This window comes from Kockovaella imperatae, assembly GCF_002102565.1.
Source record: "Kockovaella imperatae strain NRRL Y-17943 chromosome Unknown BD324scaffold_4, whole genome shotgun sequence".
Lineage (NCBI taxonomy): Eukaryota > Fungi > Basidiomycota > Tremellomycetes > Tremellales > Cuniculitremaceae > Kockovaella > Kockovaella imperatae.
In genome coordinates, this window is record NW_019028944.1 from 1,307,211 (window position 1) to 1,324,219 (window position 17,009).

A 17,009-nucleotide genomic window follows, 5' to 3' on the forward strand; every position below is an offset into this window, starting at 1 on the left:
GATCAGTAGACAAAGGAGGGAGCGGAGTGTGTGCCAGGTAGTCATCAGTAGTCAAGGAAATGCTTCAGTTGATTTTATCCGCTGAGATGTCGCCTCATGCATACTCTCGCTCATGGGGGTGCTGGGTTGATCTTATTCTGGATGCCCAACATCCCACAGAACGCTTCGGTCTGAGGATTAGTATACCAAGCCGCTGTCGGAATGTCAACTGGGCGAACTTTGGAACTCAACTTCGACTTACTTGGCGAGCCTCCTGGCTCTCCATGAGCAGGAGCTGTTGGCCAGAACTGCTGTACACGAGCTATGTCGATGGGTCCTCTCTCCCATACCAGCTCTACTGGTCCGTCCTGTTCTCCTTGGCCTTTGATCCTCGGTACCAGTAACCCATCTTGTTCTATCTTGTCTAATTCCAGCTGGATCATCCTATCCATCTCGTCTTGACGGGGTAGTGGAGGCTGCCTCAGCTCTGTCGAGAGATGTGAGTGTAGGGCTCGACTGATAGCCAGCCAATGCGGATCGAATGTCATGCGAGGATATTGGTCCTCGGCGATGGAGGAAGGAGTAGGAATGTCGAGAAACTGGTAAGGATGTCAGTGATGCCCCGTTCTTCTCCTGGCGCAGACCTCACCTGTATGAAATCGCGTCCGCGGCCCGGCTTGTCCAAGGCGAGGAATTTGGTGGATGTCGAGCTTGTCGCGCTCTCAGAAGTCCTGCGAGCCTGCACTGTTGATGGACCAGGCTCGCCATGCTTCTCCGGCGCTGGCAAAGATGCTGACACAGGCCCAATGATACCATGAGCCGCATTGGGACCGGCTTGTGACCGCGCCGCCTCGACCAGATCCGCACTTTCGTCCACTTTGAGTGCATCCAATACCGGGTCAGAAAGTGCCCCATTCGGTATGACTGGAGCATCGAATTCTTCATCGTCCCCGATATTGATTTCGTCCGGGTTGATCTCTCCACCTGTACGACCTTGCGCAAGCTCATGAGCCACATGCTCTTTCATGTGATCCTCTAAATCTGACTCATCCTCATCCTCGATGGTAATTTCATCAGGGTTCTCGGTGGCAGGATTTGTCTCCGACAGCACATCGTCATTCCCGTCATCGATGGTGATCTCGTCAGGATTGTCCACAGGACTTTGAACACCATCATCGAGGTCCAAGTCGATTTCATCAGGATTCAATGTGGGTCTTGAATTCAGGACCTCCTTCGTCGAGCTGGCGCCGGCCTCGTGCTCGTATACAGCTGCAAACTTGACGTGAAGATGCGCTGCGAACCAATGATTCGGTTTGAGGTATCGAAGAACGTTGAGTAATGGTGGCGATCCCAGTGTATTGGAATTGACTTCAGATGTGAAGAATGGTTTCCGGCGCAAGAGATCGGCCGTGTTCCCGTGTTTTGGGATCTCGGTCGGCCAATCGTGCGACATGAAGACGGTATGAGGGCGGGGAGAGAGCTGAGAAGATTGGATGTCAGACAAAAACCGAAGGCTAGAACCGATGCGTTCACTCACCTGCATCAGCTTTGCAATGTCGTAGTGTCGGGTATGGTACACGCTTCTCAGTTGTGAATCCCTATACGGCACCTTTTCATAGTGTCCTACGAAGACATGAGCTGTCGGCCTTTTTTGTGTTTGCTCCACTCGACCCAGCTCACCCTTGCCATAATTGTGAGCCTTGTATATCCCGCTAGACCCTACTATCCGCAATCCATCGACCATCACGCTCCCCGCCGCACCGAGGTAATAGATATTCGGAGCGAGCCAACCACCATGGTACAGTTCCTGCATGTAATTACTGGCTTCATGGTTCCCACCAATGACCAATGTAAGGACAGGAGCGACCTGCTTCCCACTGTAGTATTCATGAAACGTGCCTAGAGCTCTGTATTTGGGTGGAACGGCCAAAGAGGCATAATCATGTTCTGAGCGTAGTGCTTGAAAGTCTCCACAGAGAAGCAGGAGACGGACGCGGCGGTGTTGTTCAGATTGTGATTCGAATTTGGCTATAGAGGCGTATATAGTTGACAGAGAGCCATGACAGCACCCTTGGACAGCTATGAGCATCGCTGGATGTCTATGCAGAGGAGGAGGATGAATGTTCACGCTTCGTCCTGAAACAGGGTTGACATTACGGCATCTTTGGCCACGTGGCTCTGATTGATTTGTTGACGACTCAGTCACTCAACCCAAAAAGAGAAAAATCAATTGGGATTCTCGCGACTGTCTTCAGTCATCCAAACCAACCTAGTGGATTGAACCGGCTGCATGGTCTCAATAGAAGCTGATAGAGTCATCTTGTAGGGCTCTCAGAAGCTTCTGCCACCATGCCAAAGGTCGATCCTGACGCGAAGATACAGGTGCGTAACATGTCATCTTGATGGGCGGGCGCAGCGCTTTGCAGCAAGCTCACCCACACCGCGTTCAGTGTCCCGATGCCGCGACGCTGCAGATTGAGATCGACATCTTGGCTCAGGTTCTTGACTTGGGTGAACGTGAAGATACATGGGAGAAGCTTGAGAAAGGGCTCATTCGTTTTGCCGGTGTCACGCGAGGCGGCGGGTACAAGCACTTACCACTTTTCGTCGATGCGCTTGGCCGAGGCAGAGGAAGGACAGCATTAGGACCACAAGTCGTGGCGTGTGTGAGTGGTGACCTACGGAAGCGACGAATGAGGAACGCCGTGAATTGATGCTATACCAATTGCAGATGCTATCGGATCGAGGTCGATTATCCGGTACCGCGACGGAGTTCGTTCAAACCTTTGCGCCCCGACTGGCCCATCATTTCGCACCGCTCGTTCAACTCTACCTTGATCCGCTGATAAAACTCCTAGGACGGCCAAACAAAGTCGTCCTCAAGCGCACTGAAAAATGTCTCTCCATCATCATTTCGAAATGTCATATTCCATCCATCCTGCTCGAGCTGAAACGAGGGCTATATGACGAAGCGGCGACGTGTAGGCGAGGCTGCTCAATAGCCATCGAGAGGGCCCTACACGATTGGCCAGAAGATGGAGCAACGTGGAACGAAAAGTCTTTAGAGGCACTCGAACAGGGGATCAAGAAGATGGCTACGGATAAAGATCCAGAAGTCAGACAGACTGGGAGGAGGGTATGGGCGAGGTTTCAGGACCTTTTCCCGGAGAGAGTGGAAGAGTGAGCATAATATTGAGAGAGAATCTCCCTGACCCTGTTCTCAGTTTCTCCGCACCACTGACTCCCACGGTTCGACGGTACCTTGAGATCGCCCCGACCAAAGTTCAAAAGGCTGTCAAGTCTCGACCGAAACCACCCGCCAAGATTCCATTACCCCCTTCTCGCCCATTATCCGCGGCATCTTCCTCCTCGTCTACATCTGCCAACGTCCACGCGGCTCCACCTATACGTCCGACCGGAAAATCCGCCGCATCAAAGCCCCTGCCCACACTCCACAAGTCCAAGAGTCAAATCATGAGACCCTTACCTGTCGTTCCTGTAGCGCCCTCGCGGGTCCCATCGAAGCCCGTTGCTTTCGATTCACCGCCGAAGCGATCATCCCCAGTGAAACGACACGATCGACGAGAAGGACATCATGACTCGGGCCCGCGCATCCCTTCCGCATCCACGCGAGTCCCACAAACGACTTCTGTTCGTACATCTCCATCGAAGCAATCGCCAGTGAAAGCATGGCAACCGTTCCTCCTGTCCGCGGGGGCCTCCTCAAAAGCTTCACATGCGTATCGGGATGAGCCCACAGGTTCCATGTCAGATCGTGTCAGGGAGATGTTCCCGAGGTCCGTTTCGACTATGGAGGTGCCTCTTCGCTCTACAGTCACGCGACACGCGAAGAATAGCTCACAATCCAGTTTGCGAGACCACGACATCGGGCTAGCTATGCCTAGGAGTAATGTGGATGGCATGCCGGGACACGGACAACAAGGATTGTCAAAATCTGTCTCGACCATGGCGTTCTCTCACCGTGTGCCGGTGGCCTCGCCTTTGGAATCGACTCCATACGCTCACGAACCCTCAGGGCAAACATCTTTGGCTCGACCAGCTGTGGACGAACCGTATGCCCTTGAGCCTCCAGCAGAGACGACGTCCGAGAACTCCACAGGCGGTCCATCTGCAATGGTCGGGGAAGAACCCGCGGTGGAACTCGGAGTGACACAACAGCTCTCATCAGGACTCACCTCGAGTGTTTCTCTCCCGAGCCCGTTGCGCGCCCTCGCGGAGCCCTCGGTTACCCCTGGGCCCTCTTCGGCTCTGCCGCCCCGCGAGAGCACGTCTCTCGGATCCGGATCCGGGTCAAGCATCAAGAACAAAATAGCCATGTTTGAACAGCGATCCCGAGAAGCGACAAGTGGCTCAGCATCACCTACACCGACCATCGCTCGGATAGTCAGTTCCTCAAAAGGTCAAGGATCGCCTTTGGCACACCTTTTCCAGGAATCACCGTTACCTGTGGGGTCTGTCTCTCCCCTCGTCAAGCTTGATGATGGGGACAATATGGGCGCCACGCCTCGAGTTCGGGCTGGGATGGATTCCATGGGGGAGACGACTTTCCGGGTTGGACATGGCGTCTCGAATGGGTATCTTGAAGAGCTTGCTGGGGTGTTTGATGCCCCAGTGGCGGAGTCGCAGGTCGTCGAGCCGTTAATTGATACGACGGAGATGTTGGAAGGAGCTGAGCTTGTGACTGAAGCTTTGGAGACACAGGCCGTTTCACCGGGAAAGAATGAGATGGCGGAGGAGTTGGACCAACAGCATGACCCTGATGGACCGGCGAAAGATTCTGAGATCGGGGAGGGTGCTGAAGAACAGATCGAGGAACGCCAAAATCACCCTGTTGTGACGGACGATGTCGCTCATGCGCTCGTAGACACGAAAGACACCCTCGAAAACGTCATACAGCCGACTGCGCCTTCCACTACTCTGCTCACAGCCGATCTGCCCAAGGCAGCTGGGTTGCCGGCACATTCGCGCACTGTTTCGGCGAATCTCAATCGGGAGACCCGCGGAGCCGCCCCCAGACCGCCATTAGGTCGAGCTGAACGCAAGCCATTCAAACCTACGAGTCATGCCCAACCCACAGCTGCATCTCTCGCTCGAACCACCAGCAACCCTTTGAAGATCTCGAGGGATGTATCGTCGACTTCAAGACCGCCTGTGCCAAAGCTACCTCCGGCTGTACGGCTGCCAAGCAAGGCAGTCCCAGAATCTCGGAAAGCCAGTACGAAACCGGTGGCATCCTCCGATCCGATACCAACTGTGGCTCCTCCTGCAGCCCCTCGCCCACCTACCATGCCATCTTCTGCATCTGTCCGATCGTTCAGCGCATCGACAGTTGCTAGCGGACTTAAACAGACGCTTGGCTCTGCATCTCAGAGTGGATCGACGCTTGACACCCGCTCAGAAATGGGTCGAGCGAAGCAATCGATGCCACCGCGAGTCATATCCAATACTCTTCCGCCCATCCGCAAAGAGAAAATCAAGCGCAAAGCTCCACTCCCGTCTTTCGTACCGACTCGGAATAGGGCACAGGCGGGAGCTACCTCGGCTCCGGCGCCAGCGCCAGCACCACCGCTGCCTCGATCGGTGTCGAGCCAATCCGGTGCGACGGCGAGAGTGAGATCCGTTGTGGCCAAAGTTCGACCCGAGGCTATTCCTTTACCTGCAAGCCCACACCACCAAGGCTGCTCGACATTGCAAGCGCCCTCGCCTTCATCACCACATCTCATACCGTTGCAAAAAAGCCCTACGGTGCCTCACCTGACGCCTCTTCGAAAAGCTCTCAGCGGAACACCTATAAAAGCCAAGGTGTCTCCCGCTCTGATGGCTGAATCGGCGGTTGTGGCGTCGATGCACGCTGCTCCGGCATCTTCGCTCTCGCCCATCGATGCGTGGAGGAGAGCGATTCCACCATCACCTGTGGACAAGATCGAGCAGTGGCGTGAAAATGTCCCTCCTTCTCCACTAGCCGTCCGACGAGGGTCTGCGAATCTGTCCCCATTGAGTATTCAGCACCCTCACTTGGCGACTCAGGGGCTGGTGGAAGTGGAGTCACCAACATCAAGTCGTCTCGGCGAGCGCGAGGTCCGTTCCCTTGGTGTCTCCTCACCAGTGAGAAAGATGTCCACCAGAAGCTGGACCTCTCCTTCGCCATTGGCCATACATGCCATGTCGTCTGAAATGCCTGTCTCGCCTTCTCCGCGATACCAGGGAGAGGTTGACAACGACGACGACGACGATGATGATGGAGACGAGGTGGGATCTCCGACCAGGTCACACGGGCATATGCCACGGCAGTCTCCCGTGATGTCTAAGGGGGCAAGCGACACGGTGCCGAGTCCGTTCCTTAAATCCGGTGGGGCGTCTGAAAGTCGTCCGTCTAGGTCGAGACTATCTCTCGAAGCGACGACGCCCCTACGACTTCGGGTCCCGCCTACATCTCCATCACCCCTCGCCACGGCGACGCTGGCGCGTGTCTCTGCCGAACAACTCGTAGCTCTGTCACCTACGGGTTCTCGATCATCTCTACCTTCATTGTTCCAAGCCCAAGTACCATCACCTGCCAACGCGGAGCGCGATGCTTTCCCATCCAATTCGACGAGATATACCAAAGCCTCGGGGACATCTACCCAGCCTCCCCTTTCGGAGGATCTAGACGATGAGGCACTGGACGAAGGTCAAGAAGCGCTTCAAGGGATTCGTTTTAACAACAAATCCTCGTCGACTCAACCGATTCTTCGGCCCAGACCCAAAGTCAAGAATCAGCTTGTGGTCGATGGTGGAGATTTGATAGAGTTTTCACGATCTACTCGCTCTGTTCGCGGGGTTCAAGCCAGCAGCGGCGGAGAGCACCTGAGTCCGATCCATGGCCAACGGACCGACGTCGTCGTAGATCGATCACCGGAAAAGAGCGTGGAGATTCTGTTGGCAAAGATTTACGATGGTTCACCTGTCAAGATGCGGACCCCGAGTGCTCTTGCTGCTAGACGAGCTGCGTTGAGTGTGAGGGATGCGAATGCTTCGCCAGAGGGGGAGGAGCAGCTATGAGCGGGCTTTTGTGCTTTAGTAGTAGTAGCGGTGTTCAAGCATGCATAAGATACCATGAGTTTGTAAGAGGAGGTGTTTGCCGTGCTTTGTGTTGTGTCGAGTATACGCCCTGTAGCCACATCCCACGTGCAAGGGGTATGCTCGGCAGGCTGTCTCGGACTCCCAGGTGATTGCCAAATCTTCAACACATGATTGGTCGGACACGAGGGGTCGGATGGGATTCGATAGGACCGAACAGCGGCCGCGGGTGAGTGAGCAGCAACAGCAGCATCAGCAGCGAGTTGCGCCAGCGTGAGTATAAAGCTTATTGAGGTGTTTTTTTATCACCTTTATCTTGCAGACTCGTCTCACTCGGCCGAGAATGGATGGGGAGGGCGTGCTTCCTGCGAGCCTGACGGATTCTCAATCTTCTGGGAATGACACGAGAAATGGGATCATTGGACTGACAACGGTCTGCACCTCATTCGTTGAGCGGGGAAGAGGCTCTATTCAGTCGGAGGAGAAAGAGGTGGGCAGGGGCTTTAGAACGAGGGAGAGGAGGCGTGTCGAGGTGGCAAGGAAAGCGGGGAATTGGGGGGGGGGGGGGGGGTGGGGAGGGGCAATGGACCAGCTGAAGGAGCCAAGACAATGAGACGAGGTCGATCACTGAGCCAGAGTTGTGTGGCGTAGAGGATATTGATATTGGCTAGTGTGCACGATGGAAATTGTCACGGAGAGAACAGACTGGCTCAGCTTCGAGAGGGGCAACCCATCACATTCTCAATGATGGAAGCGTATACGAGGGCGAGACGTCACCATGACGATCCGGTAGATCTCGTGTATGCTCTGCTGCAGCAGAGAGAGAGGGGAAAATAACAATAGAATAGAAAAAAAATGCAGCAGCCATCCCAAAAATACACCTTTGACCAGGTATATACTCACGGGAGGACACGAAGGCCCAACAACGGGATGATGAGCTAGATCAGAGAGCTCAGTGTCGTCAGTGCAGACTTGATCCTACCTACATACATACATACATATTCATCAGAACATACAATCTCAACAACAGCGCCGCCGCCGCCGCCGACATCCCATTCTCTTATCTGTTGTTGAAGCCACCCCGGAGGATTTATATCTCGTCCGGACTCAACTCGTCGTCGGTCGTCGTCATTTATTTTTCTCTCCAAAAACCGGCGTGAATACGGCGAGCAAGTAGTGCTCAAGCAATCACCTGGCATACATCTTCTCAAGGCAGTCAGTCCACATACACACAGAGAGAGAGGATCAGCCATGATGCTGCGACCATAGAAGGGGAGGAACGATATAGAGATCTGTTGCTGCTGCTGCTGCTGCAGCCGCTGCAACCATCTCTCTCATTCAATTATATTTGAATCCCCGGGCCGGAAACAGATCATTCATCATAGAAAGGAAGCCATGGCCGTGGCCAATCAGGTGAGTCGTGTGCCAAACTCCCCCCCATCTACGGTGTCCACTGGATGCTTTTGGCTCTAACCCATTCTGCTTGCCCTACCACTTTCCATCCAGATCTGAATCTATCATTCCATTTTATAAATCTCGCCGCCCTCCCCTAATCACCCGATTCACCCCCCGAAAGAAGAGAGAGAGAAGAGAGACAGGACCACCCCGATTTTTGGTTAATTCTCACACCATTAATCATAACAACACTATCTCTTTCATCCATCCATCCATCCCTAGACGATAACGACTTAGATCATCTCACTCTCTTCCTCCCTCTGTCCGTGTCTCGAGGCCATAGCCTGCTGGATGACTACATCATAGACAACATCTCCGCGGATATCCCCATTTCCCCTTTTAATCAGGCAGCAACGTCCGGACACGCGACTCCTCTCCACTCTGTGTCACTCTCTCACTCTCTCTCTTCCTCCATCCATCCCACATTCGTACATGTCCGCTCACACATGAGCTGATCTCATTCCAGAAACCCTACCTTGCGCCTCTCACCATGCCCTCTCATTCAACCAACAACATCACTTCCATGGTCACCACCGCCGCCGCCGCCCCTCCCGCCGCTTCTTCTTCATCCTCAATCGGCGGTGGTCATACGACTCAACCTCCAAGACCTCCACTCAACACTCACGCTTCTACCTCTGGGACTTCCTTATCCGCCCAATCTCACTCGACATCAGTCATGACGGAGGACGAGGAGGATCTGGAGGACTATAGACCCGGTGGATATCACCCGATCAATATCGGGGACGAATTCAATCTCGGACGTTATGTGGTGGTCAGGAAACTCGGATGGGGCCATTTCTCAACCGTTTGGTTAGCAAGGGATAATACGTGAGTGGTGTCTTGCTCCGTCCTCCTCCTCCTCCTCCTCCTTTTGGACCTTCTCAGCTGATACGCCGGTCGCCAAATGATCAGGACCAGTCGGCATGTCGCACTCAAAGTCGTCAAATCTGACGGCCACTACACCGAGACTGCGCTGGACGAAATTCAACTTCTTCAACGAGTCGTCTCATCTTCGCCCACTCACGCTGGTCGAACCCATGTGGTTGGTCTGGTAGATGATTTCAGACACGATGGACCGAACGGATCGCACGTCTGCATGGTGTTTGAAGTGTTGGGTGAAAACCTCCTGGGGCTCATCAAACGGTATCAACACCGTGGAGTCCCTCAACACATTGTCAAGCAGATCGCCAAGCAAGTCTTGCTGGGTCTCGATTACCTCCATAATCAATGTCGCATCATTCATACCGATCTCAAACCTGAAAATGTCTTGATCTGTATAGAAGACGTCGAGTCAGTCGTCCAGGCCGAATTGGCAACCTGTCCCGCTGCTGTCCCGACGAAACTGGTCGGTGTACCGCCTTCTCAAGGACGATTGGGCAATCAAACACCTCGAAACGAGTCCATGTTCATAGTCGGTTCTCAACCTCTCCCTTCACCATCTTCCAGTTTCTCCAGCTCGCCAATGTTCGACAAACATGGATTTGGAATGAGCAAGATCTCTGGGGGAGGCTCAAAAGGATCCACGACAAATGTAGCGGGTGGTGTCGGACCGAGTTCGGGGCTTGCCAGAGGCAATACAGCTGAAGGCATTGGGAATGAGTTGGGGAACGTCAATCTAGGAGACGATGCCTTGACATGGGAAAAGAAGAAAGCCATCATCCATCAGCCTGGACCTTCACTTCTCTCTCAGCAGATGGTCAATCCTCCAGATTTAGCACCTCAATCCGCTCATGCTCCAGGCTCGGCAACCAGTACCACAGCTACTCCGAGTCAAACAGTCATCACTACACCTGCGACGACACCTGACAGTGTTCAGGTAAAGATCTCCACTTCTGTCGGCTCCACCGCTCCTTCCATTCCTTCCATCTCGGGGACTAGTCAAAACCCCGCCGCCCCGTCTAAATCTGCTCAACAAACCGATGATACAAGTAAGAATATCACACAGCCTTCCGACCCGCCACCATCAGAAGAGACTGGATTCGCGCGATCCAACACGTTTGTCAGCAATATCTCCGAAGACGCCTCCTCTACCCATCTCAACAACCTACAAGACCTGTCACCTCATCAACCACATCATTCTGAGCATGGCTCTCATTCTCACACACCGCAACCGACGGGGGGACACGGAGATTATATCGACGAGAGTATGATCGCTCCCGTTGCCGGCGATCCGAATATGCTTCCTCCGCCATTCCCCTATGATCCCGTCAGTCTCGAGAGGATCACTGTCAAAATTGCGGATCTCGGTAACGCCTGTTGGGTCGATCATCACTTTACCAATGATATCCAGACGCGACAATATCGATGTCCAGAGATCATCCTGGGGACGAAATGGAATGAAAGTGTGGATATATGGAGTGCTGCGTGTCTGGTGAGACTAGCTACTTTGTGGCTCACGTGCTGACGCCTTTATCATCAGTTCTTCGAGCTGTTGACAGGCGACTATTTGTTTGATCCTCAGCCTGGTGGCAAGTATGACAAGGATGACGATCACATGGCACAAGTCATGGAGCTCCTGGGCGACATGCCAAAGGCTCTGACGCAGCACGGGAAGTACAGTCACGAGATTTTCACGAGGAAGGGTGGGTGGTCCTTTTTTCCTTCATGGGTCGTTTTCGAAATGCTGATGGGCTGTGGATGCCAGGCGAACTGCGTCATATCAGTCGATTACGATATTGGCCTCTCGACCTTGTCCTCAAGGAGAAGTATCTCATGGAAGCTGAAGAGGCAGAGCTCTTGTCGTCTTTCTTGCTCCCCATGATGCGATACGACTCTGACGCCCGAGCAACAGCGGCGGAGATGGTCAATCATCCATGGCTCAAAGGCGTGGTGGTCCTGGGCGAAGAGGAGATCGCAGAGAGCATTCATCGAGCCCGGATGGATAAATTGGCAGAGTTACGGCGTGGTTCAGATAACCAACCTGGTGAATCGAGCAATGTGACGAGCGAGAGTGCGACGGCGAGGAACAGCACGTCTTCGGGGAGTCAGAGCGAGGCTTCAAAATCCAATGCCGCCACGGATGGAAAAGATGGGAATGGACTCTTGGAAGAAGTCGCAAAGCTTGGTCCTGCTGTCAAAGGTCTCGTCGGAATGGGCCGGATATGATCGATTAGGTCCTGGATGGTACTGGTCCACAGTACGCAAGTCCACGGTTCGGATCGTCGATCGGTGTCAAACCTGCTCAGAGAAGCGGGAGGTATCCGCCAGATTTCGCATCCCATACTACCGCCGGCATCTAAGGACGATACGGTACGGCATTGCACGATGAATGCCTCTCGTAGCCCCAGAGGTCCTTTGGCCCGTGTCTCAGCCTTTGAATACTCAACAGCACTAGCATCTCCCTCTGCATCGCCACACACGCATGTGTCCTTGTTTCTTCTCCTCCAGCACGCCCAGACGCACGATCATGTTCTTGGTCTTTTTGTTTCGACGACACCCTAGTGCCTTTCATCGTCTCCGTCTCCACTGTGCCGGTCCTCGCGCTGTAGCTCCCTACTTTTAGATCCTGTTCCTGCCCTCATGGCATGATCTCTCTGACAAAACCTGCCCTAAACCCCACCACCCACTCGATCATACATAGATGAAATCCTGATACGCTTTAGTCGCTCATAGTATCATATGCAAGGGATGTCGCCGCGCCGATAAGGGCATCTCATAATTAGCCAGGAGGCGGTCATCTCCGACAAAAAGGGTGTACTGAGGCGAAGAAACGCGTTGCCGTGGCTTGGGGGTCATCTTCTCTCTCTCTCTCTTTCCTTCCTTCTTCTCTCTCCTGACATCATCTCGAGCTCTTGTCGTCGACGCGTGTCTCTACTCCAGACACGATGGACTCTTCCTTGACTCGACGACCTGGAGTACCGCTCCTTGGGTCAGAGAGATCCAAGACCACCGACCCCGAAAAGGATGCCTTGCTCCCCACTTCAAGTGGGGACACGATCGTCGCGGCTAGCTCTAACAGCGACGAGGATGACAAGTACACCAAATCTCGGTCATTGAAATCACGACCTGCATTCAAACTCGTCGTGGAATCTACACCTGCTCTGTTCCTCCTCATTGGATTGTTCTACCTGTTGACTCGGAAAGACGTTGCTGCTGGTTTCCCTTGGCCTTCAAAACCTGCACCTACGACGCTTCCTGCTTTCATCGAAGAAGGCATTGAGCAATGCAAGATTGTTCAGAGATCTGTTGAGCAGCCTAAATGGGATAAAAAGAGGACCAAAAATGATCGGTGAGTCGGGAACGCTTCATTGTCAATTTTTGTGGACGCGATAGAGCTGATACTCACCACAGATTTGTCCCTGGAACTCGACCGACCTGGCTTAAAAACGGTACAGTCTGGACCGGAGATCAAGATGGTGAAGAGATTCTCAAAGGCCACGACATTCTCCTCGATGGAGGAGTCATTCGAAAAATCGGATCTTCCGATGATATCCAGGCCTTTATCGCCTCGGATCCACGATTGACCTCAAAGTCTGTCGCTTCTAGCGACTCGACCAGGGAACTCGTCGTGGTTCACGAAGTTGAACTTGATGGCGCTTGGGTCACACCTGGTATCGTCGATCTCCATTCTCATATCGGAGTCGGAGCTGCTCCTGGATTATTTGGAAATTCCGATACCAACTCTATCAAGGCTCCGATTTTGCCTTGGTTGAGGAGTTTGGACGCGTTCAACACACACGATGACTCGTTCAACTTGAGTATCTCGGGTGGAATCACCACTATGCTCGTCTTGCCTGGATCAGCAGGTAATATTGGAGGTGAGCTTCGAAAAAATGAAGCCGAGGAAATCGACTTTTGAACGTATTCTTCTGACGCGATCTGGACATTAGGAACCGCCTACACATTCAAGCCTCGATGGACAGCCGAGAATACCCCTGCGTCGATGCAGGTCGAACCGCCATACCTCATGAAGAATGGATCTTGGGAACGAACCAACGCCTGGCGACATATCAAACACGCATGTGGAGAAAACCCACATCGCGTTTACAAGAACTCTCGTCTCGACTCTGCTTATGACTTCCGACGAGCCTATACCGAGGGACAAAACCTCAAGGACAAGCAGGACAGATGGTGCGCTTCGCCAAAGACCCAAACTGAGCCGTTCCCAACCTCACTCGAATGGGAGCCCCTGGCTGATGTCCTCCGTGGCAATGTCAAAGTCAACATCCACTGTTACGAGACTGTCGATCTCAACGACATGGTCAGAATTTCCAACGAGTTCAAGTTCAACATTGCCGCTTTCCACCACGCTCACGAGACGTATCTTGTCCCTGATCTGCTCAAGGAGACTTATGGTGGAACTCCCAGTGTCGCCATCTTCGCCACCAATGCGAGATACAAGCGAGAAGCTTACCGAGGTAGCGAGTTTGCCCCGAAGATCTTGGCCGATGCAGGTATCAACGTCGTCATGAAGAGTGATCACTCGGTCCTGGACTCTAGGTATCTCGTCTACGAAGCTGCTCAGGCGCACATTTACGGTCTCAACATGTCTCAGGCTCTTGGTACTGTCACTACTCACTCTGCCCGCGCGATGGGTCTGGACCACCGAATCGGATACGTTCGACAAGGCTACGATGCAGATGTCGTCGTTTGGGATTCCTTCCCTCTCGTCTTGGGTGCCACCCCCAAGCAAACCTACATCGACGGAATCGCTCAGATCGTCACGCCTCATACTGTCAACAAACCTGCAGTCGCTCAGGAAATCTACAAGGAGGGCAAATGGGACGAGGAAATTGCCGAAACACTGGCTATGCGTGGAGACCCAGATCTTCGTCCTAAGAAGACTTCCAACACTGTCATTTTCCAGGACGTCGCTGGCTTCTACCTGCCTCAATCACCACACTACCAGTCGCTCAACTTGCAGAGTACCAGCGGAAACATGCCGCAAAACGGTACGGTTGTAGTGACGGATGGCAAGATTCAATGCGTCGGCGAATGTGTCGTTGAGGAAGGTCTAGGCTTTACAGTCATCAACCTCAAGGGAGGAAGCATTGCACCAGGTGCAACGAGTGTCGGAAGCTACATGGGGTTGATGGAGATCAGGCAGGAGCCAACAACGCAGGATGGTGTGAGTCTGTGCCGATGCGTGAGAGCTGTATGGGCACTGACGAGCAATCCCTAGGTGGTATACGATCCATTGCAGCAAAACTCTGAACTCTTGCGAGGATTGGTCGTCCATGCTGCGGATGGTATCCGATTCGGAAGCAAGGATCAGCTGTGAGTTCATTTGGCATTGTCTACAGTACAAGAATACTAATGCCTTCCATTAGCCTCGCGTACCGCTCCGGAGTGACCAACGCCGTCGCCTATCCGATCTCAGACGCCCTTTTCAATGGCTTGTCAGTCCAGTATTCCACCTCGGCCGAGCACCCTTTATCTCACGGAGCGATCCTCAACCCCTCGGGAGCGCTGCATATCTCGCTCGCCTCTAAAGTTGACAGCGAAGACCAAGGTGATGAAAGTATCGTCTCCATCTCCACAAAGCTCGCTGTCCTTCGACGGATGCTTGGACCCGCCCCAACTGACAAGGACGGCAATGAATTGCGACCTGAAACAGAGCTCGAGAAGGAACTACACGCCGTGAAACGAGGGTACCGAAGACTCGTGGTGGAATGCAACAGGGCCGACATCATGGCAAGCGTCATTCGACTGAAGAGAGATTGGGCGCCTGGCATGCAATTGACTTTCTTGGGAGGAGCTGAAGCTTGGATGGTGGGTCAGACGATAGACTGGATGGGATGAGACAGAGTACTGACGCTGTCTTCAGATCGTCGATGAACTCGTCCAGTACTCGGTCGGAGTGGTCGTGGCCCCTTCTCGCTCCTTCCCAGCTACTTGGGATCAGAGACGAATCATGCCTGGTCTCCCTATCACCAATCACTCCTTGGCATCGTACCTGGCCTCAAAGGGCGTCGTGAGTTCCTCTGTTGGCCGGCCCGTTTGATTCTTCCGTCTCAATGACGTCCCGCTCGCAGGTTGTTGGTCTAGGATCCCGAGAAGAATGGGAGACTCGAAACATCCGCTTCGAAGCTGGATGGCAATACGCAAACTATCACCACGTCTTCAGTCGACAGGATGCCATCGACCTCGTATCTGCAAACTTGGAAGAGTTGCTCGGTCTGAATGATCGACAAGACGTTCACAAAGCTGATGAGGACATCGGATCGGAGAGCTGGGTCGCTTATGAAGGTGACATGTTGAGCTTTGAAGGCCGTGTCAGGGCCGTCAAGGGCCACGCGAGAGAGGTCGTGGATCTCTTCTAAGGCTGGCGAGGAGAGTGGATGATGTGCTAGAAAGGGAACATGGAATGAGTCGAAAAAGAATCGCATGCATGGCATTGACATGATTTCATCGATGCAGGCTTGGGGTGTGTACCCATGGGCTTTCCTGAGGTTGATCCGCTCCACTATCTTATGCCTTCGCCAGCGGCCATAATCTCACCGTCCGCTAGCGCTGTCCGTGGTTTCCGCGTTCCGGAAAGTTTGCCCGGCTGGTCGTGTCACCGGGGACACCGCAACCCTTACAATTTGTATAACACACACTTCTCCTCAGAGCCTGGTCTCAGACGTCGACTGGGCTTCTCGGCCACCAAAAGGATGTCTTCAAGTAGGACTCCGGCTTTCGAGCACATCAAATCTGCTGGTCACAGCGAGACTGCCCTGGAGACATTTGCGCTCAAGCTGGTCCGATATGGATCGCTAGCATTTACCGCCAGCATCTTTCTTCTTGTGCTCTCATCTACAACATCATCTTCCCTATCTTGGTTCACACTCCATCCTCTCGCTCAGAGTCTCTCCGTCTTACTGTTCAGTTGGGGTATCGCCCCTCTGCAACCACCCTCACCATCCGCTGCGGCTGAACGTACCCGCCGATTCGAAACACATCAATCGTTCGCTCTGGCTGGACATGCTATCTTCCTCCTTGGGTCATTCTCGATAGCGTACAACAAGTATTTGAGAGGAGCTCCTCACTTTACAACATGGCATGGACTGCTCGGTATCATCTCGGTAGGTCTGGCGTTCAGTCAAGTCGCGGGAGGGTTGGCAAGTACTTGGGAGAAAGGGAAACTCGTCGGTGGAGAAGTCAAGGGAAAGAAATTGTACAAGTATCACAGGTGAGTCAGACGGCCAGTAATGAAGTATATCACATTGTGCCCATGCTCATGTGTGTGGGGGCGGGGCATTCTTTCCAGGGTCGGCGGTTACGCATTCATGACGCTCTTCCTGTTTTCTGCCCATCTTGGCGGAGCACATTCCCTCTGGGCAACAAGACAGGAAGGGACCATGTCACTCGTCTTGCGCGTGGTGGCCAACTGGATCGCCTTGCCTGCTGTCTGGACGGGTCTAATGCTGCGACTGAGGTAAGGACACGACAGCAGCGAGGTTGATTTCGAATCCGCTAAACTATATTCATAGACCAAGCAAGATGAACATCTTCTAGTGTAAGGTTGTCCAGGGTACGCCACCATCCTCCTCCAGCTTCAAAGGCCTCTTGGA

At 53.4% G+C, this 17,009-nt stretch overlaps 6 protein-coding genes across 6 annotated transcripts; 5 read left to right on the plus strand and 1 right to left on the minus strand.

Moving 5' to 3' along the window:
* Positions 1-72: 72 nt before the first annotated feature.
* BD324DRAFT_680386 (lariat debranching enzyme, C-terminal domain-domain-containing protein) lies at positions 73-2,083 on the minus strand. Its single transcript, XM_022019079.1, has 5 exons — positions 1,660-2,083; positions 1,517-1,602; positions 629-1,459; positions 242-578; positions 73-193 (listed from the first exon to the last, which is right to left on the minus strand). The coding sequence occupies exons 1-5, from the start codon at positions 2,066-2,068 to the stop codon at positions 111-113; spliced, it is 1,746 nt and encodes a 581-aa protein (XP_021872610.1). The 5' UTR covers positions 2,069-2,083; the 3' UTR covers positions 73-110.
* Positions 2,084-2,225: 142 nt separating this feature from the next.
* Positions 2,226-2,733, plus strand: BD324DRAFT_621950 (hypothetical protein). The gene is made up of 2 exons (XM_022015427.1): positions 2,226-2,361; positions 2,430-2,733. Exons 1-2 carry the CDS (start codon positions 2,329-2,331, stop codon positions 2,691-2,693), a joined length of 297 nt encoding a protein of 98 aa, XP_021872611.1. The 5' UTR covers positions 2,226-2,328; the 3' UTR covers positions 2,694-2,733.
* Positions 2,255-7,135, plus strand: BD324DRAFT_376766 (clasp N terminal-domain-containing protein). Its single transcript, XM_022012624.1, has 4 exons — positions 2,255-2,301; positions 2,430-2,645; positions 2,711-3,159; positions 3,204-7,135. Exons 3-4 carry the CDS (start codon positions 2,711-2,713, stop codon positions 7,039-7,041), a joined length of 4,287 nt encoding a protein of 1,428 aa, XP_021872612.1. The 5' UTR covers positions 2,255-2,301; positions 2,430-2,645; the 3' UTR covers positions 7,042-7,135.
* Positions 7,136-9,004: 1,869 nt separating this feature from the next.
* BD324DRAFT_650036 (kinase-like domain-containing protein) lies at positions 9,005-11,619 on the plus strand (the record flags this gene model as incomplete). Its single annotated transcript, XM_022018079.1, has 4 exons — positions 9,005-9,342; positions 9,427-10,885; positions 10,934-11,096; positions 11,159-11,619. 4 exons carry the CDS (start codon positions 9,005-9,007, stop codon positions 11,617-11,619), a joined length of 2,421 nt encoding a protein of 806 aa, XP_021872613.1.
* A 618-nt stretch (positions 11,620-12,237) lies between these two features.
* Positions 12,238-15,859, plus strand: BD324DRAFT_621954 (hypothetical protein). The gene is made up of 7 exons (XM_022015428.1): positions 12,238-12,742; positions 12,805-13,271; positions 13,344-14,581; positions 14,636-14,730; positions 14,784-15,225; positions 15,281-15,427; positions 15,489-15,859. The coding sequence occupies exons 1-7, from the start codon at positions 12,339-12,341 to the stop codon at positions 15,774-15,776; spliced, it is 3,081 nt and encodes a 1,026-aa protein (XP_021872614.1). The 5' UTR covers positions 12,238-12,338; the 3' UTR covers positions 15,777-15,859.
* A 250-nt stretch (positions 15,860-16,109) lies between these two features.
* On the plus strand, positions 16,110-16,953 carry BD324DRAFT_650038 (hypothetical protein; the record flags this gene model as incomplete). Its single annotated transcript, XM_022018080.1, has 3 exons — positions 16,110-16,627; positions 16,706-16,873; positions 16,929-16,953. The coding sequence occupies 3 exons, from the start codon at positions 16,110-16,112 to the stop codon at positions 16,951-16,953; spliced, it is 711 nt and encodes a 236-aa protein (XP_021872615.1).
* Positions 16,954-17,009: the final 56 nt, after the last annotated feature.